The sequence below is a fragment of the Argentina anserina genome, chromosome 3 (genome assembly GCF_933775445.1).
Source record: "Argentina anserina chromosome 3, drPotAnse1.1, whole genome shotgun sequence".
Taxonomy (NCBI): Eukaryota; Viridiplantae; Streptophyta; class Magnoliopsida; order Rosales; family Rosaceae; genus Argentina; species Argentina anserina.
In genome coordinates, this window is record NC_065874.1 from 16091225 (window position 1) to 16116078 (window position 24854).

Consider the following 24854-nt stretch of genomic DNA (forward strand, 5'->3'; position numbering starts at 1 on the left):
GTTATCATTCTTAAAAAAAAAAACCATAAATCAATAGCAGTGTGAATCACCCAAGTTAGCTGAGTACACCATAGAGTAATATGATTAACTGAGTACAACATATGACAGTATTACGTAATATTCCATGCACATAGAATAATTACTCGTATTGTAATACAAATACAATTATACTTTCCTTGTACAAGAGAGTTCCTTTTTTTAATAACAAAAGTGGGAGAGACTTGCAGTTGCTCAATATATGTGCTTACTTTCTGGCATCATCACTCACCAGCCCAGATTTTTTGGGTTCTTTAGCCATCAAACTAAATCTGACCGTAGCTACTGTTGCGCAATGAGCCAATATGAATCATATTAATTTCAATTTACCTATAAAATACATCTGTAAACTGTATTTATGTGGATGAACAGAATTAAAATAGATCGAAGCTTTAAATTTTAAGGTATTACAGTAGATACTAATATTGACTATAAGTCTATAAGTCAAGGTTTTACGCCACAGAGTGGCGTTTATTATACAATTCTACAAGTAAAAGGATGTCGAGACATGCAGCTCTATGCATGTATATATGGGCGTGCGTAGTTTAAGTTAGGCTTCAACGGGTTGAGCTTGGAGGCGAACCTTGAGCCCATCAACTGGGAAGGGATTCATACCACCTGTGATCTTGCAATTAGGGTTTACAAGTTCCCATTTGAATCTAATAACGAGATGGTGCATGAAACTGAGAATTTGCAGACGAGCGTAGTCCTTTCCTGGGCAAATTCGCGGACCGCTTCCGAATGGAATGTTCGTGTAAGGAGGAAGACTTGTTTTCTCGTATCTTGCAGGATCGAACTCTTCTGGCGCTGGAAAATATTCAGTGTTCATGTGTGTGGTGCTCACTGTCCAGTAGACCTATACAAATTACAAAACTTAAGCACAAATCAATTGAGAACTGATCGAGTTAAGTTTATCTTTAAGTATCAATTAACGTACATACCTTCCATCCTTTAGGAATTGTATAACCTTGGTAAGTGAAGTCGGTTGCAGCCTCTCTAAATGTTCCCTGAAGAGGTGGTATGAGCCTCATCGCCTCTAAGGCCACGTTCCACGAATACTTCATTTTTTGCATATCCTCCCAGTTGAGTTGCTCGCCAGACTTTTTGGACTTCAAATCTCCAGTTGTTCTGTTAATTGGTAAAACAAGATAGAGTTAACCCTGAAATTGAATAACTAATGCTTATGCAACCTAGCAGCTGACTGTCCCGATATATCCTCGATATATTCACGATATTAAGAAAACGATACGATAAGTTGTTTATCGGTCAACCCGAAAAATCAAGTCAAAGGGCGATATATCGGGTTGACCCGATATATCGGTTTTTTTTTTTAATTTTTTTTAAAACCACGTCGTTTTGAAAAAAAATTTAAAGAAAATGAAAGATTCGTCGATAGTATTCGATGATGAGAGAGTTTATGATGAATGATTACCTCTATTTTTATTAATTAATATTATTTATATATTTTAATTGTCAAAAAAATCAAATATTTTTTGTTTATAAAATTTATTTGGTATATTTTGAAATATAAGTTTTAATTTCTCAAGTTTATTGGTATATTTTGAAGTATATGTTTATAAATATATTAAATTTAATTGAAAATTATTAAAAACGATAAATCCGATATATCTCGATATATCTCCGTTATATCCTTATTTTACAAAATCGATACGATGCTGATAATCGTTATTTAGAGCGTTCTGTATGAGTATATGACTGGCCAAACAGAGACACATGCATATATTATTTCTGCCTCTAGCTACGTCGTCCGTCAAAACCTCTAAACTAGCATCGAACTATTTCTAACATCTTGTGCCAGTGGCATGCATCACAATTGGATTATTAAGCAATGACTGTCAACTTGTAACTAAATTAAAATTGATAAAGACATATGGAGACCAAGCTTGCATTGCCTTGCCTATATATTTTGTTGCATATATAACTCGCAAGAATTCCTATAATATATATATGGAGCAGCTAGGATTTTACTTGCCTACAACGCGACACACACAATGCTAGCTTCATCGTTTGAAGTTTTCTAACTCATGTTTCATATAAATTAATAGCTAGGTACGACGTACATGTCTAAATTTTATTAGAAAATTAACTGTTTATCTCTTTAATTACTAGAAACACATCGGGCATGAGAAGAGAAAGTAAGATTTACCAGTTCGGACTTTGTCATAGATGTCAGGTCTTTCTGCCAGGAACTTCACGATAAAAGTAGTAGTCATGACTGGAGAGATGAACGCAGCGGCCACGGTCCCCATAATTTTATCAGCAATTTCGTTTTCCGGCATAAACTTCCCGGTACTCGGGTCAGTCGTGGAGATCATATAAGACATAATATCATGCACCTCATTCTCGGTAGACGCCATAACTTCTTTCCTTTCCTTAACAAACGATTGAAAAATCTCCCTTGCAGCCTGGGCGGCTTTCATTGCTCGATGAAATACAGTCCCAGGAATATTCACAGGCATGGTGTGAAGTGCCAGCATCATTGTGTCCATCAACTCCACAAGCTTCTGAATACGACCATGGTCTTCCACTCCCATGAAGAACTTAGCCGAGAGAGTCAAAACGAGTAGCTGCGAAAGGTGATGAGCCTCGATCACCTGTCTGCCATCCCAGTGCATTTTCAGGTTGTCAAGAACTATGGAATCCATCTGCTTCACGTAGCCTACGAGGGCTTCCGCTTTCAGAAACCCCGGTGCTCGAGCCACGTGCATTTCAGTAGCTCTTGGTATGATAGTGGAAGCAGCCTTTTGATAAGAAGAGCGGAAAAGCTTTTGCATGGAGTGAGATCTCCATACTGTAAAGAGCTTCTCTTCGTTGGAGGCCACAAATTTGTGACCAGCAGTGCCACATAACACCACGGTTGGCTCCCCCAGTATCTTAGTTTTGAAGATTTTGGAGGAGTATTTTTTCATTCTGTCCCCAACAAATTTGTCATGGTCACTGTGTAGAAAGGCAAAGGTTTCGCCGATAATCGGCCACCCAAAATTGCCTGGGGGAAGGTCAATGGCTTTGTCATGGGATTTTGATTTATTGAAAGACCAAAAAAGGACTGCAAGAGTAGTAGTAGTGAAGAGGGCAAATAGGGTAGACAAGAAGATGTAAAAGTTGTAATCCATGGTTGAATGGCTAGCTACTACTATGAGTTGATGAACAATATTAGCTAGAGTTGCTCCTTTATATAGAAGTATGTTTGCATGCTCGACTATAGTTCCTCTTTCTTACGGATCGGATCAAGAATATATGGACCTTTGGTTGGCTAAAATAAACAAATAATTGCCATGCTATTTAAGTAAAATCTCATCAAAGTCAATAATCAAGGGAACATAATATAGATTATTACCTAGTGTTATAAAAGTATTCTTGATGGGATAAATTTTTACATGCTACTAGTACCACGTGACAATGCCTAGTGGTCATCTTTACTTGTTTTATTTCGACACGTGGATTTATTACACTAAAATTATAATTTAACATATTTTTATTATTTGTGAAATGACCTTCATGGGTATTAATGATCAAGATTTTGGGTTTAGAGTTTAGAGTTTAGGGTTTAGGGTTTAGAGTTTAGAGTTTTAGGGTTCAGGGTGTAGAGTTTTTGAAAAAAAAAAACCTAAAATAGTATTTGACAAAATAGTTTAAATATAATTTTTTAAATTAAATCTTGCATGTCAAATTGTGAATAGAAAGGTAGACCATTAGGCATTGCCACGTGGTGATACGGTAACACTAAAACATTTCTCGATGACGGGTGCCAAGCTCCGCTTAATTAGGTTCAAGGTGGCCAACGTACTACTAGCTAGTCCAGGTGGTACGCGTACGGTGATACGTCTTAGATATGTCAGATTTAAGAGAAGCGTTGAAAGAATGTTGTTGTTGGTGTTGCTTTTTTGTTTTGTTTTATTTTTAGAATGGATTTTAAAAGAGCTTATATTCATACCTCCTAAAACAACACTTATGTCTTTTTTTTTAAGTTAGTGCTGACTTTGTTACCAGCTGAGAAATTACCGATACATATAAATATAAAAATAAATAAAAAGACAATGATTTCAATAATACATCTAATTTATCAATTTTTTTTCTTACGATGATATATCGTTTTTAATAATTCACATATGCATCGTAACAAAAATATTGTTCTCACTTTGTAGACGTTTTTTTTTAAATTTTAGCTTTTTATTATTCCAGTTTATTGTCATCCGCCGTTTTGAATGCATTTTGTTGTTATGAATTATAGATAAATTTTATTGTACAATGATTCTATTCAAGCTTGAGAGACTCGATATAGTTATAATATGTTTGAATCGATTGAATGAATTTTTAAAGTAAAAATAGAGTTTTATTGGACTATGGGCATTTTGGGAAAATTGGGAAGGTTTAAATAATATTATAGTTGTTTGTCAAAGTAAATTAGAGCTCTAATTACTAGAGAGGTCTAAATACCGTTTTTGAAAATATGAATAGAAGCTCCAGAAGTTATAAGAGGAAGCTTATTTTTTTTGACACTTGGGCCTTTTTTTTTTGAAAGGGAGTTGGGGGAATAATCCCCAACACAAAATTATTTAATTAAACAGAACATCAAATAAATGCCTCAGAGGGCACATAAGGCCAGAACCCCGGGCTACAATAGAAGCAGAACATAAATTCTCTTAGAGAACATCCCTAATAATAGCAGGACTCTCATCTGACCAAAATTCATCAACATCAGAAAAACTAGCAAGTTGTGCTAACCTGTTAGTCACGCTATTTGCTTCACGGAATATATGACTCACTTGAACAAAGGGGGGTGAATCTAAGTACACCTTACAATCCTCCACAAGCCGACCCACATCAGATAAATCACAAGTTGTACGCGCAATTGTCGCAGCAAGCAAGGCACAATCGCACTCTATTTCAACGTCATCCCAACCCTTCTGAATAGCAATAAGAATACCTGAACGCAATGCCTCCGTCTCCATATGTAGCGTCGACCCAACATGATTAAACGGTCGAGCCAATGCAGCTACACATACACCAGTAACATCACGCACCACTACTCCTATGGCTCATTTCCCTGTAGCCTGAAGAAAGAAACCATCAACATTGATCTTCAGTCTATCACTCGGGGGTACCTGCCACCCTACCTTCATTCTCTTCTCCTTCTTACGAACTACCGTAGTAACACTCTGAAATTCAGAAAGCCATTGAGTTTCCCAATTCACCAAAAATCACGGATCAAGACCTTTTTGTTGCCACACTAATTCATTACGGGCCTTCCAAATCGCCCAAAGTAAGATAAACCAAGTATCACATTGAGGTTTGGATAATAGTTCCAGCATATCAAAAAACCAACAAGAGAAAAGAGTCACTTAATTCTTACACCCCCACCGCCGACATAGAGCTTATATCCCAAATCTGAGCAATCTTCTTACAATCTCTAAATAAATGGAGCTCATCCGCCACATTCCTACCGCATAACACACAAGAAACATCATCAATAGGGATGTGTCTCCGAGACAATTTGGCTCGAGTAGGGAGAATGCCCTTGACAAGCCGCCATATAAAACACCTGACCTTGGGAGGAATATGCGCATGCCATATTGAGCTCCAGAAACGCTTCAACACATTCCCATTAGAAGACGAGGCAACATCGATTTCATTACCCCCCGGAGAAGCCCAAGCAATATGATAACAACTACGAACTGAGAACATACCTCGCTTATCATAATGCCACATGAATCTGTCCACCACCCTGCGACTACAAAGCGGAATACTCAAAATGCCTTCCGCATCTTTTGAATAAAACAGCTCTGAAACCACCTCTTCAATCCAACCATGATCAATCAAATCCGACAGAATCCAATCCTCAGAACCCACCATCAACGACGAGATCGGTCTGAAAGACCGAGCTTTTGGAATCCAAGGATCATGTCAAACCCTAATTTGATCACCCCGCCCAACCTGCATCCCGATACCTTTTTGAAGAAATTCCCTTCCTGCTAAAATGCTCCGCCAACTGTATAAAAATCCAGCCTTAGCCTTGGCATCTAAAAAACTCATTTTAGGAAAATAACGAGCCTTGAACATGCGTGACACTAGAGAGTCTGGAAACATAATTATCCTCCACCCTTGTTTAGCAAGAAGAGAAAGATTGAAAGTGTGAATATGTCGAAACCCTAGACCACCAGCCGATTTCGGAGCACATAATCTATCCCATGCAGTCCAATGGATTTTCTTATTCTCCAAATCATCTCCCCACCAGAAATTAGCCATCAAGCGTTGCATCTCATGACACAAAGCCTTAGGCAATTCAAAACAACTCATAACATATCTTGGCATCGTCTGAGTAACAGCCTTAATTTAGACCTCCTTGCCTGTAATGCTCAAAGTCTTACCCTCCACTCGTGCACCCGTTTCTGAACTCGTTCAACAAGAAAATGGAAAGCCTTAGTTTTGGAGTAGCTAATCTCAGTAGGCAATCCCAAATACTTATCACGTTTATCCACCCGATCCACACCCAACAACGCAGCAATAAAATCCTAACATAGCCGTGGCACATTTCTACTAAACGAAATACAACTTTTATCAAAATTGATGCACTGTCCCGAGGCTTGTACATATTTACTGAAATCTCCTTCAACTCAAGGCATTCCACGAACTCAGCTTGGAAAAATATAAATGAATCATCAGCAAAAAAAACAAATGGCTCACCGTAGGATCACCAGTGCAAATCCGAACCCCATGGACATCCACCTTCACCTCGGCCTGGCTAATTTCGATAAAACTTCACCACATAGCAGAAACAGATAAGGGGAGTTACTATCACCTTGTCGGAGACCTCGGCCAGGTACAACTTTTCCATAAACCTTGCCATTGACAACAAATTGATAAGTCACAATTCTAATGCAATACATCAGCCATTGAATCCAAACTCCACTGAAACCAAATTTAATAAGAAATTTCTCAAGAAAAATCCATTCAACTCGGTCATATGATTTACTTAAATCTAACTTTAATGCCTCATAACCCTTCTTCCCTCTCCTTCGCTTCTTTAAAAGGTGAGATATCTCAAATGCAACTAAAGAATTGTTAGAGATTAATCGCCCTACGACAAATGCACTTTGGAAGCACTAATCAAACCTGGAAGTAAAGGCTTCAAGCTGTTGGCCAACACCTTCGACCCAATTTTGTATAACACGTTACATAAACTAATCGGTCTCATTTGGGACATATTCTCAGGAACTTTCACTTTCGAAATGTGAGTGACATTGGTATAATTAATCACCTTGGTAAGCTCCTCATTACCAACAAACGACCTCACCGCTGCCACAACATCCTTACCAACCAGAGACCAAAAATGTTGATAGAAACTTGGCGAAAACCCATTTGGCCCTGGAGATTTTAGAGAATGCATCTGCTTCAAAGCATCCCAAACCTCAGACTCTTTAATCTCTCTAGTTAAACGACTGTTAACCTCATCACCAATAAGTCGAGGAAGCACACTGACTACCTCCTCAATGTTAACAGGATTGCATGAAGTGAACAAAGAAGAGAAATAGTTGACCACAATCCGCTCCAAATCCTCATCAGTCGTACACCACTCACCATTCTCGTCCTTAAGACCCTTGCTTATATTCTTTTTCCTTATATATGAAGCTCTTTGGTGGAAAAATCTCGTATTAGAATCGCCCTCCGCTAGCCAAAAAACTTTGGCTCTTTATTTCCAAAAACAAGTCTTTTTGTGTTGTAACTCACGTAGCTTAGCTTCCAATTCAAGTTTCTGATGAACAAAAAAATGAATTAAGCTTATAAAGATCAGTCAACTGCACCCTAACCTCCTCTATTTGTTTCTTTAGACCGCGGAACTTCTCTCCACTCTAGGCCACGAGCTCCACCCTTGTATTCGTAATCTTCCTACATGTACCAAAAAAAGGGTCCTCCACCCCGGCATCATTCCACACATTCTCAACAACTTTCTTACAATCCTCTCCGTGAAGCCAAACATCCTCAAAACGAAAACGTTTTTTCTTCTTCCGGCGTCTCTTCTTTTTCCGCCGAATATCAATAACAATAGGGAGATGATCACTTTCATTAGGAGGTAAGTGTCTAACCACCGATAGGGGAAAATGCTGCAACCAGCTTTCAGACGCCAAAAAACGGATTTTTTATACAATATGATTACAACTCCAACATAAATTATATGTACATGATATATTTGATATATACTGATTTATACTGATTTGTTTTGAATTTATATGTACATGATATATTTGATATATAAGTTAATTTCATCAATATGCTAAAACCATCACAGAGCTGCATAACAAACATACATGTATTTATATTTGGCTCACCAATTAACTTTTTATACAATATGATTACAACTCCAACATAAATTATATACAACCTTCATAATGGTCTTCATGCTCACAACCTATCCACTACTATAGTTGCCATTGTGGTTAGCTCTTATTAATATCGTTTACAGAGAAGAATAAAAAGAACTAAAGTGTGCACAAGACTTGCAGCATAATCCTAATAATTTTTTTCCATGTATATCTTGCAACAACCAAACCGTCATCGATCACCCATGAACCAAGCAACAAGAATAAGATTAGATATAGAGTACATTATTAGATCTATAAAATTATAATAAACTATGGTAAATTGTATAAACAAAATTAACATTGATGAACAATAACCCGTATAAATTTTCTCCAAACCTTCAGCAAACTTCAATTCATAGTTATACAGTTCTCACTTCATTCCAATCACTAGGAAAGATAATTCGATCCAATTCCTTACTATTACTTTGATGCTAGGAAAAAAAATAACTTTTCCTTCTTGTTCTTCTGGGGAACTAAAGACATTAAAGGCCAATAAGAATAAAAATATGACTAAAATCAATGTCCTCATCCAAATTGTATTCAAACAATTTAATAAGTAACTTCAATTCTTTAGTATGTTCATGTCAATCCAAATTGTATACAAGAATGTATGTCGTCAGAATAAATATAAGAATTAGCATATTCTAAAAATTAAATATTTTTTAGGAGTTTGGCTATTTATAGTTAGGTCTTTAAAATCCTCCACAATCAGTCATTTAATGAAATTCTTGAGACTCAATCAACTTTTGAATACCATAATATGTAGAGGTACTTTTAAAAATCTTATTTGATCAAAATTTTAAGAATATTTATAATCCTGATTGAATACCGATGGACTTTAAGAATACAAAACAATCCTATAAACGCTCAATTGAATACATCATCAAATCTCTTCATGAAAAAATAAATAAATATAAACCTAAAAGTATACAAAATCTTTTATCATATAATATTTGTTAATACTGGAAAAAAAAAACAATTTTACGCTCTTTAATTCTTATATAAGAAAACTGTCAACATGCTTGAGAATCATCGAAACACTTTTGTAAATCTTCTCTCTAGATAACTATTTCTTGTCCTCTAATGGAAGGTTTCGTGTATTAAATAATACATTAAGCTCGTTAGCCTTCGTCCTTCACACCAAACATGAGAAAAACAAAAAACTCGATAAGAATCTTCCTCTTTAGATGAAGATATCCAAAAATATGTTTAGGGACATTGTAAAACCACTAAAACATATTCATGAATTCAACCAATTGAAATATGTTTGAAATTAAAGCCAACTACAAAATAGTGAATTATAAAAACGGCCTATAACATATGATGTTTGCCAACCAGATATATCTCTCTAAAAATTGGAAAAAAAAGGCTAGGAAAGTCTTTAAGCACCATCAAGTAAGCTTGTGTAACTTAAGGGTTTTAATTAACTATAGCTTACGACATTATTGAACTAATCATCTTTTTTAGAGTATACCAAGTAATATGCTACTTCAAAAAACGATGTCATTCGTGCAAGCTTGAAATAATGAGGTTTATTAATTATATAATTAACTTTTCTCTTCTTTTCATCATTTTGTAATGTTTACTTTTGAATTATAGAGTTATACTTTGATGGACCTTTAAGTTTATATTATGGATTATATATTTTTCATCTATACTTCTATAACCAGAAAATCTAAGAATTGAGATGAACTATACTTTGAGGCTATCAAATGGTTCTCTGCTTTGCTTATTGTCATTGGTGAGTACTTCATTTCAGTTAACTTGAGTCAAGCGTTTGTCATGCTCAGTATTTGATGTTGACATTGGAGGCATTTGCGATAATTCACGACATCACTCAATATTGAAGCTTGATACGTCTTATTGCAATTAGGTATGAGTTTTCCCAAAGTATTTATTATTTCTTTGAGTTGTGTTTTTTTTATAAATATGTCGAATAATTTGTATGAGTTCAATGATAATGAATACTCCATTCCAAAACCATATCATAAAGGAACTATCTAATTTGACAACGAGAGACAATTTCAAGCCTCTTTTTTCAAGTTCACTAAGAACAAAGAAGAATGCTAAAATCATGATTTTCTCATCTATAGTGTGTAAAAAAAATTCAACTATTTTTTAGCGAGTTATCTTACAACATTTATGAGTTACATGAAAATTGGTCTCATTCTATTAGATATGTTGAACATCTTTTATAATAATTTACTTTAAAAAAACATGCATATATCAAAATATAACTATAGGAGAACCATTAAGTATATGCATTAACGCAATCATTTCTATGCATTTTTTTAAAAAAAGAAGTAATTATGCCATCATTAATGATGATTATTCGTAGATTAACTCATCAGACATTTTATTCTGATGCGTGCAAAAAAGAGTGGAACTTATTTCAAATGTGCTAGATACAATTGTTATTTAAAAAATCATTTACACATTTTTAGATGCATCGATAAATAAACATTTTTCGAATATAAGAATTGATGATATGTTGGAAGCATTATACATACATAAGAAAAGATTAAGAAAATCCAAATTCAAATTTATAGAAAAAAAATAGAATGAAAAAAATACCATGTGTGAATCTAGTACTTGCTACATATGTGTGAATCTTGCTCGGCCAATTTATCCTAGAAAATAACTACCATTATTTAGCTAAAAGACTCTATGATTTAGGTTACTCTAGAAAACTTTATGTAGGAGGTTTTATTAGTTGTCTATCCCTGCTCCAATCCTCTAGTTTATTTGCTTAAACACATCCAATTAGACACAATCACTTATTCTACCAATGTAATATGTCACGCCCCGAATTTTATGTAATAAAATTTCAAATTCAGAAACATGACTACTCCAATTAAATTCAATATTACACTTACATCGTGGTACACAACTTGAGCAACAAAGAATTCAATCTCTCTTGAGAGGCATACTATAAAATAGTCCAAGAATTACATAACTCTTATCACTAACTCAACTTCTCTAATCTCTTATGTTGCAAATCTGAATATCCACACCTGCACATATAATCCTACACCATGAATTGATGCACTAGGTTGTAAACAATAAACCCGGTAAGCTTATAAAACTCGTATGAGTAAACATAACTCAAGAAACACATGCTTATAATTTTTCAATATAAGCAACAATCATTTATTTATTTAACCCCATAAAACACACTCTCACAAATGCATAATAAAAAAATGAGTATAGATAAGGAATTCACAAATAAAAGTAAATAAAATTAGTGTAATTCCTGCGTAGAATTTAGTTCAGGAGATCACACACATACAAAAGCAGAACAGGGAAATATAAATTTGTGATTCCTACATAAAAGCATAGTTTATGAATTCACAAATAAAAGTAAATAAGTTTAAGTGTAATCCCGGCATAAAATTTAGTTCACGAGATCACATATAAACAAAAAGAAGCATGAAGGGAAGAATTTATCAACTCAATATGAAACCCAAGAAAATATCACAATCCATGATCTTAGTCCCTTATGGACCCTTGACCCAACAACAAGATGAAAAAAAAATAACCATTAAACTCACAAAACTCTATTACACCAACCCTCACGTCGCCCTCAAGAATAGATTGACAAAAAGACTAGAGCTCTAACTAATCATCCCCACACCCGGCCAAGGTGTGGTTCCAACACTTGTGTAATGCCACTAAGGCAAAATGATAGAGATTCAATTTTCGCCACTAAGGCAAAACAACAAAACTCACAATGAAACAACGTTTCTACTGGAAGGTACATTTTCTTCCCTTCCGGCCTAACACCACAACAATAATCTAATTTACCGGAAGGTACATTTTCTTCCATTCAACCCTTCCGCCACAATAACAATTAACCACAAACAACATCACTATATTCCACATATATTTAATGAGACAATATCATCATATAATATAGCAATGTATATATGCATATCACAATTACCATTAAATATATATATATATAAATCACTACATTATGTCAATAACCAAAAGTAACGTTAACAACGTGAGATTTACTCACCTCTACTCCCGTTGCGTCTTCTACACATGATACAAATGTCACTAGTCAATGCAACTCACTCCATAACAAGCATTGCATACCTAATCATAGCACAGTCACAACTCATCACCACCCAAAGTATATTGACAATGATCACAATTCTGTTTTCCCTACTTAGACTAATTCCAATATACTACCAGAGGCTAAACCTCACGGAGACTAATGAAACTCTTTGACATACGCACAAGGTTGATACGTCGTCATCCACGACTTCATTCAAGGATTAAATCTACACGGGTCGACCGCTAAAACATTATTCCTAATAATCATCTTAACATGCTCAAACACTAATTAGAACTAAATATTACATGTTAACATGCTTGTATCAACGCATACTCAGTGATGGAGCAGCTAGTAGTTCCAATTAAGGTCAGTCGAGCCACCATGAGCCGTCACAAGGGACTGTTCGTGGGCCCCACAAGCTACTAAGTCTCAACTCATCAATCACAAATTTCACATCATCCAACATGAAATTGAAGGCACATAAGCAACTCTTACCTGCGTTTTTAAAACAACTCAGTTTGAACCACTCCTAGGCATAGCTACAAGCTCACCTATCACCAAACCCGATCAGAGCTCCAACCTTGATTAACCAAGGTCATTCCCAAAGGAACTACAATGAAGAAACCAAGCCATTCGCACCAAGTCACTAATTCAAAGGTCCATCATCGTCAAAATATCAAGATTCATAATCATACTACCCTTGATCTTGTTGCGTCGATTTTGAACTTGTGGGCTCGAAATGTGGTCGGAGGCTCTCATATGGAAGACCTAAAGACAACGGCGTAGATAACTGGGTTGGGGTTCTAGTGGGAAATGCCAGACACAACCCGAAATGGTCACGCAACTACAGTGGACCCGAGCACGTCAATTCACAGTTTCTAGCTTGAAATGAGTCAAATGACTACCATAGAAGGCATCAGAAGGATGAAAAGAAGAAGATTAGATCAGCTCTGACTTCTGCAACTGCTGAAATGTTGGAATTGGAAGTCGGGTCGTCATCAGGTCGACTTTGGGCCTTTGAATGCGTGCTAACCGGAGCAGAACCACACAAACCACGCACCAACACAGCGAGGCGTGCATGGAGAAGAGGAAGAGATCTGGGCTGGCTACGTCGCCAGGGACTGCCAGAGGCCCGGAGCTGCCTGGAAAAGGCGGGTCAGGTTAGGTCAGAAGAAATTCTTCGATTCTAAAGGTGATGCGCGTGGGGAGGGAGAGAGGAAATGAGAGTTAGGCAATAATAAAACCCTAAATAGAAATTTCTCTATTTATACTTAAAATTTATGAAACCCGAAACTTCTGTTGATCATAACTTCTTCATACGATCTCCAAATTATGCATGCCATGTGTCTACGAAATCGTATGGACGAGCTCTACAACTTTCATAGAAGAATTTTTCTGAGATTGCCAACACTCTTGACCCCTCACAATAACGTTTCCGAGTAATTATTCGCTCGAACCCCTTCAATTTCACCCTCGTACCATATAACATCAGACTACCCACAAAAGAATAATCTCCGAAAAATACTTCAAAATTAATTATGAATTTCTGGGATATTACATGATCATTGTTTGTATGCTCCATATTTACAATAATGTCAATGTTTCTATTCCTCAATCTATTCGCTGATGGCATGATTTCGTCATCGGAGGCACATCTTCAAACTTTCTGTGTTAAACTATTAATTATGTTCTAATATGTAAGAGACACACGGTGATAGTGTTATATGAATCGCCATTTGTAGCTATTTCTTTTGAGACCATTTTATATGTCGTGCTCCCTAATAATAATGGTAGCGATTTATTTGCTATCTTATTTAACAACATGCACAAGTTTGGCAATCTATATGCTCTGTATTTAGGATGAAAGAGCTGGTTTCTAAATCTTCTCACATTTCGTTTAGTAAGTAGTGCAAAAAGGATGTTTAAGAAGTGCTTTTGAGTGTCAAAGTCACTTGCAAAAAAAAAAAGGATATTTTTGTGCATCCTTAGGAGAAGGTGATGCTCATGTAGCCATTTGATCTCATGAGTTTTTGTATCGAGCACGCATTATGTAAGGTGGTTGGTTCTTACTTTATAAACTATTACAAAGCGTTACTAGTTCGTTAGAAGTTTTACCCTTTTGATGAGTTTGAGTTTTGAAACTGTGTTTATTATAAACTAATGGCTAAAAGTTGATTTTTCTCAATTTCCTATATACTTTGAAGTTTATAGTGATATTTAAAATGGTTTCATTATGTTTTTTGAAAGAAAATTCATACTGTACTATAATAAACTGTATCAATATGTTCATACATTATTGATTAATTTATGAGAAACCTAAAAGTTGTCGGCGCACAGATCTCTCATATCTGGCAACGACTATCTTAATCTGGAATATCAACAATATGCACATGGTAGATGTCGATGTTCAGTACTTCGTCAAGGCTTCTAAGACCTGCATTTGGATTTGGTTTAGAAAATTGATGTGATTTCCTAGTTGCATGGCGGGCATGATTTTGGCCAAGGCAAGACGGTACAACGTGGTGGTACTGGCCAACTGAGATATGACAGCATGAGTCGTGGTAGTATGAACTTAAAATTTAGAGATTAGAATTTAGAGTTTAGCACGTTTAGAGAAAACTAGCCCAAAAATAGTAAATGCTAAATTTAATAAATACAACAACATTTCCTGGCGTAAATATGATCGGGCTCACCAAAATGAGTTTTGTAAATTTTGTTGTTCTCATTGTAGAAATGTATCATGCATTTCAAACTGACATTTTGATGAAAATATATTTTGATTTTATTAATAATATGTAATATGTTTTTGTGGAAGCGACTTGAAAGGTCTAAAATAACATCCTCTCCCAAAGTTTCAAAATAAATGAGCCAACCCCATCTGGAGAGCCTCTAATATTTCCATCGCCGTTGCTTAACCCAAGCCACCAATTCCCCAATCAGATTCGCAATAAACCAAACCACCAAGGTTGAAACCACGACGAGTCAATTCGCCAAAGTTGCACAGTTCCAATGTCGCCAAAGTGGCACAGTTCCAATGTCGATCTAGACCCGGAACCTCCAAGCCTCCGCCCAACTTGTTTGAGCAAACACAATGCAAAGAGAAGAAGAAGAAGAAGAAGAAGAAGAAGAAGAAGAAAAGGACTAGGTCTTGGAGATTTAGTCGACTGCCGTTAAGAATCCTAGTAAAGCATGATAAGTTTTTCCATGATGCTTAATTTTATTTATTTACTAATATTAATTTAAGATGAGTTCAACTTAAATATGTATACATAAATCATGATAGTAGGAAATGAAGTCAAATGTGAATTAAGGAGTTTAAGCTATATGGAAAATTTAAATTCATGCGGAGGCGCTAGACCTTGTTCATCTTTCCCCAAGGTCGGCACTGTGCCGCAACGGTAGAATCCCCATGTTGAGAAGTCTTACATACCATGCTTTGCCACATCTTCTCTTGAGTGATTCAATATCTTGCGAACACAATAAGCTTAATCACCATATACTGATGAACATACTTCAATAAATTGATCAAACCAACATACTTCAATAAATTGATAAACTAAGTCACACGCCACATAAAATTATTTGATTTCAATAAAGATTAGTCTTCATACACGCTCGATGCGGGTATGGATCGAAAGGGCCACATACGAGTGTGCGTTTATTTGTTTATTAAAAAATACATTAAATATATAAATATTATAATATTCCCTATGTTGCTACGGTTTCCTTTAATAGGATGAAATATTGACGTACACAATCTTCCCTTGATTGTTGTGTTTCTTAAATAAATAGTCTTAAACTCACACGTATGCAAAGAAAGAATTATGTGCATGTCAATTTAGTTATATAAAAAAGGTAGGAGTTATGAGTAGAGGTAGTAAGTTAAAATTCCTTCCACATCTTATTTTTTATTTACTATTCTAAACATTATTTATTATATTTATAGTATTAAAATTTTAATAAATATTTACTACTATAAAGCGAGCATTCAAGTACCACAAAAATACGAACTTCTGAAAACACCATTTTTAAATCTCACACTGACAAACAAATAAATCGGGGTATTACGATCAAATTTTAAATAAATTAAATAAAAAATATTATTTATTCTCAAATTTAACCGTACAACCCACTTTTTCACGTAGATAATTACCCTTTTTTGTACTCCCATAAGGTGTGGGTGGTTTCTAGTGAAAGATAATATCAGGCATCAAGAAATATACAGTAGTTGCCTCTGACCATATAATGGTGCAATTGTTTCGAGAACACATGTCGACCGGTCATCATTGCCATCAGATTGATGCCGAACGTTTGGAGGTTCGTGACACAGCCCCAGCCAGTGTGCCCTACACCTTAGCTGGTGGTAACAATTAGACCTCCGATGAGTGTGCGCAACCAGACGGTCGACTCTTGATGTGTGCAATGTGAGCACTAGCACATGGCCCTCAATTTTTAGGGTCGTCTAGGTGTCTAATATATATAAATTCATTTATATTGATATATAATCAAATAATTAAAAAAAATTAAATCGAAGTCCAATCCAGAGGTCTTACTATTCATTAAATCATTATCACTACTTCTTAATTTGACATTATGTTCTTCACTTCTCTAGCTCTTTGGGTCTGCGTTCTTCACTTCTTCTCTTTCAATCTGTCATATTGCCTTAATCAATCATCAATGATTTTAGTGGAGAACTAAGGGGTGAAGAAGCAATCCATTCATCCTATAATTTAGGGCCCCAAACTCATCGATCCCTTCTGATAAGGTGAGTTTTCACTTCTCAATAATAATTGTTTGCACCTTTAGCTTATACTAATTTGGAGAAGTAATGTGCTACTCTGTTTGTGATATTCATAGGTCATGATATTCTTATAAGTTTGTTGTTTATGGCTTTATTCTACTGTTTGAAACAAAAATGATGAAGAGACTCTTGTAAGTTGCAACATAGATGCTGTCAATGGAGCTACGGTAAGAGTTTTGAAGTTGTAAGAGGTTTGAACTTTTGTATTTTGTTGGCAACAACAACTTAATTTTCTAATACTTGAAGGGCCGCATTTTGAACCTTTACTTTGCACAGTGCCGCAAAAAAGTTTGAGCCGGCTCTGAACCAGACTTAACAACAGACCTCCGCTTATAATAACATGAATGCTGAGTCTTTCTAGTTTGATGTTTCTCGTAAAATGTTGAATGCCATATCATTTCCCACCAAAACTCCCACCATCATGCAAACCATAATCAACAACCTTCACGAGAACTGCAAAACAATGTCGGACCTCAAGCAAATCCACGCTCTGCTCCTCACTTCCGGCCTCTCCCACCAACAACCCTCCACTTCCCAACTCATCAACTTCTCATCTCTATCCGATTCCGGTGACACAGACTACTCTTACCGCATCCTCACCCACCTCCCCACCCCCACAGTATTCGACTGGAACGCCGTCATCCGAGGCTACTCCAAGAGCCGAAACCCTAACCGTTCGATCTCCATCTTCATCAAAATGCTGCGTCATGGGACCTCCCCGGATTACCTAACGTACCCTTTTCTGGCCAAAGCCTCAGCCCGGTTGCTGAAGCGTGAGCTTGGCGTAGCAATACATGGCCACGTTGTCAGAGGTGGGTTTGAGTCGGATAGGTTTATAAGTAACTCCTTGATTCATATGTATGCTACTTGTGGAGATATAGTGTATGCGCGTAGAGTGTTCGATGGAATCTCCGTGAGGAATTCGGTGTCGTGGAATTCCATGCTGGATGGTTATATGAAGTGTGGCGATGTCGTTTCGGCGAGGGAAGTGTTTGAGTTGATGCCGGAGCGGAATGTTGTGTCGTGGAGTTCTTTGATTGATGGGTACGTTAAGGATGGGGAGTATGGGGAGGCTTTGAGGGTGTTTGAGAGAATGCGAGTTGTAGGGCCGAAGGCGAATGAGGTGACTATGGTGAGTGTAATGTGCGCGTGTGCGCATTTGGGTGCGCTTGAGCAAGGGAGGAAGATGCATTGTTATATGGTGGAGAATGAACTGCCGTTAACTCTGGTGTTGCAGACAGCTCTCGTGGACATGTATGCGAAATGTGGGGCGATAGACGAGGCTGTAGGTGTTTTTCGTGGGGTTAAGTTGTGGCAGTCCGATGTTTTGATATGGAATGCAATGATCGGAGGGCTTGCAACTCATGGATTGGTCGGACAGTCGCTTGAATTCTTTAGGGAGATGCAGATGATTGGAATTGTGCCGGATGAGATCACGTACTTGTGCTTGTTGAGTGCTTGCGCTCATGGGGGGTTAGTCAAAGAAGCTTGGCATTTCTTTGACTCTACTGGCAAACATGGTATGACACCCAAGTCTGAACACTATGCTTGCATGGTGGATGTTTTAGCAAGAAGAGGCCAAGTTGAAGAGGCATACCAGTTTATAAGCCAAATGCCTATTGATCCAACTCCTTCCATGCTAGGTGCACTGCTAAATGGGTGCACGAACCATGGAAAATTAGATCTTGCAGAGGTTGTTGGGAAGAGGCTTATTGAGATACAGCCGAATCACGATGGTAGATACGTTGGTTTGTCAAATGTTTATGCTGTTTCCAAGCGCTGGGATGATGCAGGAAGTTTAAGAAAAGCCATGGAGAGAAGAGGGGTGAAGAAATTCCCTGGGTTCAGTTTTGTGGAGATACGTGGAATCCTTCACAAATTTATAGCCCACGATAAATCATGTCCTGATACGGAAGAAATTTATGCGATGCTGAATGTTATTGTAAATGAGATTAGATCTGAAACTGATTACATAGATCAAGATTGCTTTCTTTATGCAGAGGAAAATTTGTGACATTTGAAGCTAACAGAACAAAGGGATGTTACTATTTGAGAACTTCATGAGCAGGTTTGCTTCAAATGTCTCTGTAAGACAGAATAGGCACTGATGGATCAGAACACTAATTTCACCCAGAGTTTTAATGATGTACCAGTTCCTTATTACAGTTGCACGAGTATTTTTAAACGAAGATACATGAGCTAAACCATCTTCAAGATTTTACTAGGACGTAATAGACTTGGCTCAGACTCCAATTGTGTTGATAGTTGCACAACTTATGCCTCTTCGCCCAAGTACGACATTTTTTGTGACATCCATAACCCATTTGCTTCACAAGGAACTGAGTGAAATGTGAAGCTTAATAGAGCAAAGGGCTGCTACCGTTTGGGAACTTCATGAATCACGAGCAAGAAAGTTGCAATCATATCGATCTGTATCCTTTGGATCTTGTGAAAAGCATCTCGGCGACGAAAGTTACAATGTGGATCATTGTAAAAACAGAGAAGACACTACAACAACGTGGATCATAAGTTCATAACACTAATTTCACATGGCATTCCCCACGACATCAATACTTGCTTTTGGATTTTCTTCTCGTACGTGCACATTTGTCACAAGTATATCGAGTCTACAAATATTGGAATACCTACAAATATTGAATACTTTGTTGTAGATTTGTGAATCAAGAGGTAGTTTATCAGGTATCAGTCTCTGTTGGTCATTGTTCTCAAGGTTCGATACCAGATAAACTACCTCTTTCTTTTCATTTCCAAAGAAAAGAGGAAGTTTATCTGGTATTAAACCTTGCGAACAATGCCAACAGAGACTATGATACCTGATTCGGAATATGAGTTTAGATTCCCCATTCAAAGCAGACACCCATGTACTGCCAGTACCCATAAGCTGAAAGAAGTTTGTACAATTACAAGATTACAACAGAAACAAATTGTCCTGATAAATCAAGCCTAGCTAAGCAAGTCTGCAAGAAATTGGACTGATTGTTGCACAAAGCAATATAACTTCTTGCAACTATTTACCAAGAAAAGAAAAAAGATATATTGTCAGACAGAGCTGTAAGAAACTGGCACAATATCTTGAACTGATGAAATGATTACAGCACCGCAATAACACTCCGGAATTTTGCTTGGGGCTTTTGCAAACCAACCAACAATAACAGTAACATCAGCACAATACCCTTAGAATCATGCCTGCAAACATAAAATAAAATGTTTATAAAAATGAGGTTGACATAATACATCAAACCAGTACCCAACTACATTGATAGTAGCATAACAAATTTTTCTAACAGCACAATAGTATTGGAAAAAAAAATTGACGCTCAAACCTGTTGCTTTTTCTTTTTTGGCCTCCTCTTTCTACGGGGTTTATGAGCATCAGAGTTGGAGCTCAGATTACTACTTGGAGTTGCCCCTGAACTTGAGGAATTTCTAGCTCTAAAAGTAGTTCCACTTCTGCTACTTGATGCATTGCTGGATGTAGACACTTCAGCACGTTTTGATGAACTTTTGCTTGATGAAGGACCGAATCTCGATTGAGCACGTACTGGACCTGAGCGAGAATTACTTGATGGTCGAGGGGGAGGCATCAAAGCTCTAGCTGAAATCTGTCTCTAATTAACCAAATTCAAGTAAGGAAAAGATAAAATTAATAACATATCACATTCACTTTGTAAAAAGAGTGCTATAATTAGTAGAAAGAAAACCTGATTTTTCTCATCACTGGACATGCCAGATGCTGCTTTCCCAGAAGCACTGGATGCCTGTTCCCTGCGGAGCAGATGACAAAAATTTAAGATCATACAATGCAACATGTCATATTTAGACACTAGATTCGTACTTGGATCTGTTAATCTAATCCTACATTTTGTACTCTAGCTCGGAAACTGAAGAATAGAAACCCTTGAGCAAGTAATAAGTTCCTACTTATTTTATCTATATGGTGTGGTCCCTAAGTGGCACAAACCCGGTTCTGTCATCCCAGTTAGTTTTCCATCCAAATTACTGTTGTGGAAACAAGTGATGCCTATGAACCATCTCCCTCCACTGCAAAAATAGTATTTTTGTCTACATATTCTTTTTAACTAAAGAAACTAAACCTACAAGCTAAGATTTACAATTCCCATTGGCTCCTTAAAAACCTCCCAATCAACCACCACCACCAGTGTTCCATTCCTCAATGCCACCCCCACCCTCCAACACATCACCACATCCCTACCCTACCCTCACAATCACTTCCATCATCAAAATTTTGCTAATAAAATGAATGAAAAACCTATACCCAGCTACATTAGACTGATTCATGAGTAAAATTGCCAATACATAGCTGAAAGGCCTTGAAAGTTTTGCCTATGTGGAAACCACAGTGATTATTAATAACTGGACAGGGAAGCTGCTTTTCAACCGCCAAGCGAAATGGTATCTACTCATGACTACCCATGTCAGTGATCTTCTCAAAGGATGATTCTAGTAAAACGATTATAATTGATGAGATAGGTGCCCGAAATACAATAATTTATCTTCTTTATAATCTTGAATCTTTCTTTAAGGAAACGATGAAAGAACAAAAATGCTGTCAAAGGAATGGAAAATGGAAATGTAATACTGCAAAGGGGCCATGTGTTGCAACATTGGCAGAATGGACAGAAATAATGACTATGATGCAAGAGTCTTTCACTTAGCCAACACTGGAATGGTAAATGTCACGGTTCAGTAAGAGACTCTTTCACTTAGCCAACAAAAAATGTACTAATTACAATGCAAGTATTATATTCTAATTCATTAATCATCTTATCCAAATTACACTTCAGATGTGACCAACTCTTACAAACCAAAGTTTAGTGAATAGTGATGAAGAGTAAAGTACCACCTCGTCCAATTGTAAAGGTACAGATATGAAAAGATTCTCAAGTATAGAGATCTTTAATACAGTTACGAAAATACCTTGTACTCTTATCTGTCCATTCGTCATCTGCATTTCTTTCATCACTTGAGCTTCCACTTTGAAAGAAATCATCTTCACTAAGATCCAAGAGCCCGTCATCCTCACTCCCTGTTTCTGTAGGGCAGATTAGTAGAAAGGGTTTAGGTGAACTATTTGATAATAAACAATGACACAACCACTGGTATGCTGACGATATCCAAATTCTTATGTGACACAAATGAGAAGCATCATACAATATTTTAGCACAATTAGGCAGGAATACAGAAGTTAATTTAAGTGAAGCTTTGTCTGATAGGTTTGGCCTTCATGTTAATGATGAGTTTATTACCTCCAAAAATTCTCTGCAAAGAATGTATCCTATATGTTATCAATAATTAATTCATACTGCAGTGTTGGCTCATGATTGTAAAACACCAATAGAGTGAAAATAATTTTAACCTCAAAATGTGGAAAGATATATTAGCTTGTGGAGTAAACCATAAAAAGAAAGAGTACCTTCCAAATCCTTCCCGCTAGCGGCTGCAGCAATTAAATTGGCCTTAATCTGCTTACGGAGCCTATTTCTATTATCAACAATCTCTGAATCAACACCTCCGGTAAACAAAGCAACATATTTCTCGGTCTTGGGAAAGAACTGATGATCAAAACATAGCATGAACTTTTAGCTTGAATTTATTGAGATCATGTACACATTTTAAGTAACAACTCAAAGCCTGGACGATGTAAAGTACAAATAAATTTATGTTTTCCCAGTAAGGCCAAATTTAACTGAATTTTTACATTTCAAATTTAAGAAGCTATTTGATTCTTAGTCGTAATAGAAAGTGAATTACATCGATAAAGGTGTCATATGCAAGAACAATATACACGGATAGATCAAGGATTATTGTGTAGCTTACCCTAACATATTCCAGATCTTCTTTTAATTTGGAAAGTTGCACAGAATTATCTGCCTCTTGCGCCTGAGCAGCTGTAGTACGTTGAAGTCTCTCCAAGCGTCTTATTCTTCTCTCAATTTTCCTTCTCTCTGGAAAGCAACACCTTTAATTCTTTTATGTAACTAATGAAATTAAACCACAAGCCATACAGAAAACTGTATAAAGCACACTGGTAAATAAATTACCAGGAAAACTCATACCAAAAAATTTTATCTTCCGATCTCGCAAAAAAATTTTACGTTCCAATGCAAGCCGAGTATGAATTTCTTGCTGTTTCTTGAGTCCTTCTAACTTCTTTTCTTGAACCTCCCTGACTTCAGGTGGTAGACTCTGGAACAAAAAACGGTTATGTTAGGCCGTATTAAACAACTCCCAATAGCATTTGGGGGTGTTAGAGAGCTAAATGATTACAGTGTTCTGACAGCAGATTACATAAGTCAGAGTGTGAATTCACAACAATATCAATATCGGTAGAAGGAGGCTAAAGAAAGATTGTTGGAAGCCCTTATTCAAGCTTGTAGAGATCTCATTCTACACAATGAGATCAAAAAACCAGAATGCGAGAAAGTCGACCACTGTTAACTCTATTATGAGATTTAGGTCAGACAACCATTAGCGGGAGAGAAATGCAGTTTCTGTCTGACAAATTTCACTTTCTGGTACATGCTTTGTGCAATAGAATACTTTAATTTTTCACTATTCCATGGGAATGCTTACATTTCCTTGCCCATGTTGCAACTCTATCATGTTTCTATCAATTAATTGTTTCGACGTCTTCTCAAAATTTATTCACTGTGAGATTATGCATCTCTACTCTCACCCTAACAAAAATAAACATACAGAAAATTTAGAGTCTAAATAAATAGCTCTTCCGACATATTTCTGAACAAACAAACAAGCATAGACTTAACTAACATATTCCTCGTACCGTTCAGATTTCAGCATATACTTGATAAGAGTTGTTCTTGATTAATAAAAACATATCATCCAACTCAAGACTCAAACTCACTGAGACAAAGCTGACCCAAACAACAACTGAAGCAAAGCCTTAATTGGAAGAGGTGAAATATTGAAGAAAGAAGGGAGCTTACCTTACGGAGCATGCGCTCGACGGAGCGAATCTGATTCTTGAGGGAGGCGGGCTTGGGCTTCTTCTCGACGCTCAAGCTTCCAGTCCGGGAGCGACGGCCGGCAGCAGGCTTGGCCCTCCGTTTAACACAGCCGCCGTGAGCCATGGCGTTGCTTTGTTGCTTCTGCAAAAGACAGAGACACCGATTTTTAAGAGCTAATTGGTTTCGGTGTAAACACAAGGAAGGAATAATAACAAATGATTTTACCGCTTGGGTTTTCTACTATTGGTGGATTCGGGACTAACCCTACGCAAGTTACTATGCGACCTGTCGCAGTGTATCCCACAAGGATTGGGATCCTCTCCTTAGCTGAAGCTCGTCCTTAGTTGTCCTCAGCTTTCAATCACAACCGTTCACACGATATCCAAAGGCTATTATGATGACACCTCAACAAAAGTCATTATATTCCCACAAAAATTATTAAAACTCAATAAAATCTCCACTTGCAACAAAACGGTGCTTATCTGTCGTTGACGACCCTCATTCTTCTCTCTTCCGTGAAAATGAATCAAGTTAAATATATTTTCTCTATTTACAGCTTTGAT

The 24854-nt window shown here is 36.8% G+C and overlaps 2 protein-coding genes and 1 pseudogene across 3 annotated transcripts; 1 reads left to right on the forward strand and 2 right to left on the reverse strand.

The window, feature by feature from the left end:
- Positions 1–567: 567 nt before the first annotated feature.
- Positions 568–3170, reverse strand: LOC126788732 (beta-amyrin 28-monooxygenase-like; annotated as a pseudogene).
- Positions 3171–17660: 14490 nt separating this feature from the next.
- On the forward strand, positions 17661–19295 carry LOC126788751 (pentatricopeptide repeat-containing protein At5g08305). Its single transcript, XM_050514765.1, has one exon. It carries the CDS (start codon positions 17661–17663, stop codon positions 19293–19295), a length of 1635 nt encoding a protein of 544 aa, XP_050370722.1.
- An 850-nt stretch (positions 19296–20145) lies between these two features.
- LOC126786850 (rRNA-processing protein efg1-like) lies at positions 20146–24473 on the reverse strand. Of its 2 annotated transcripts, none has more exons than XM_050512809.1 (8): positions 24271–24473; positions 23380–23509; positions 23141–23268; positions 22737–22875; positions 22241–22355; positions 21004–21067; positions 20626–20904; positions 20146–20488 (listed from the first exon to the last, which is right to left on the reverse strand). In XM_050512809.1, the coding sequence occupies exons 1-8, from the start codon at positions 24412–24414 to the stop codon at positions 20483–20485; spliced, it is 1005 nt and encodes a 334-aa protein (XP_050368766.1). In that variant the 5' UTR covers positions 24415–24473; the 3' UTR covers positions 20146–20482. The 2 variants fall into 2 exon arrangements, with proteins under 2 accessions (XP_050368766.1, XP_050368765.1); XM_050512808.1 differs by having other exon boundaries at positions 20626–20910.
- Between the last annotated feature and the right edge of the window lie 381 nt (positions 24474–24854).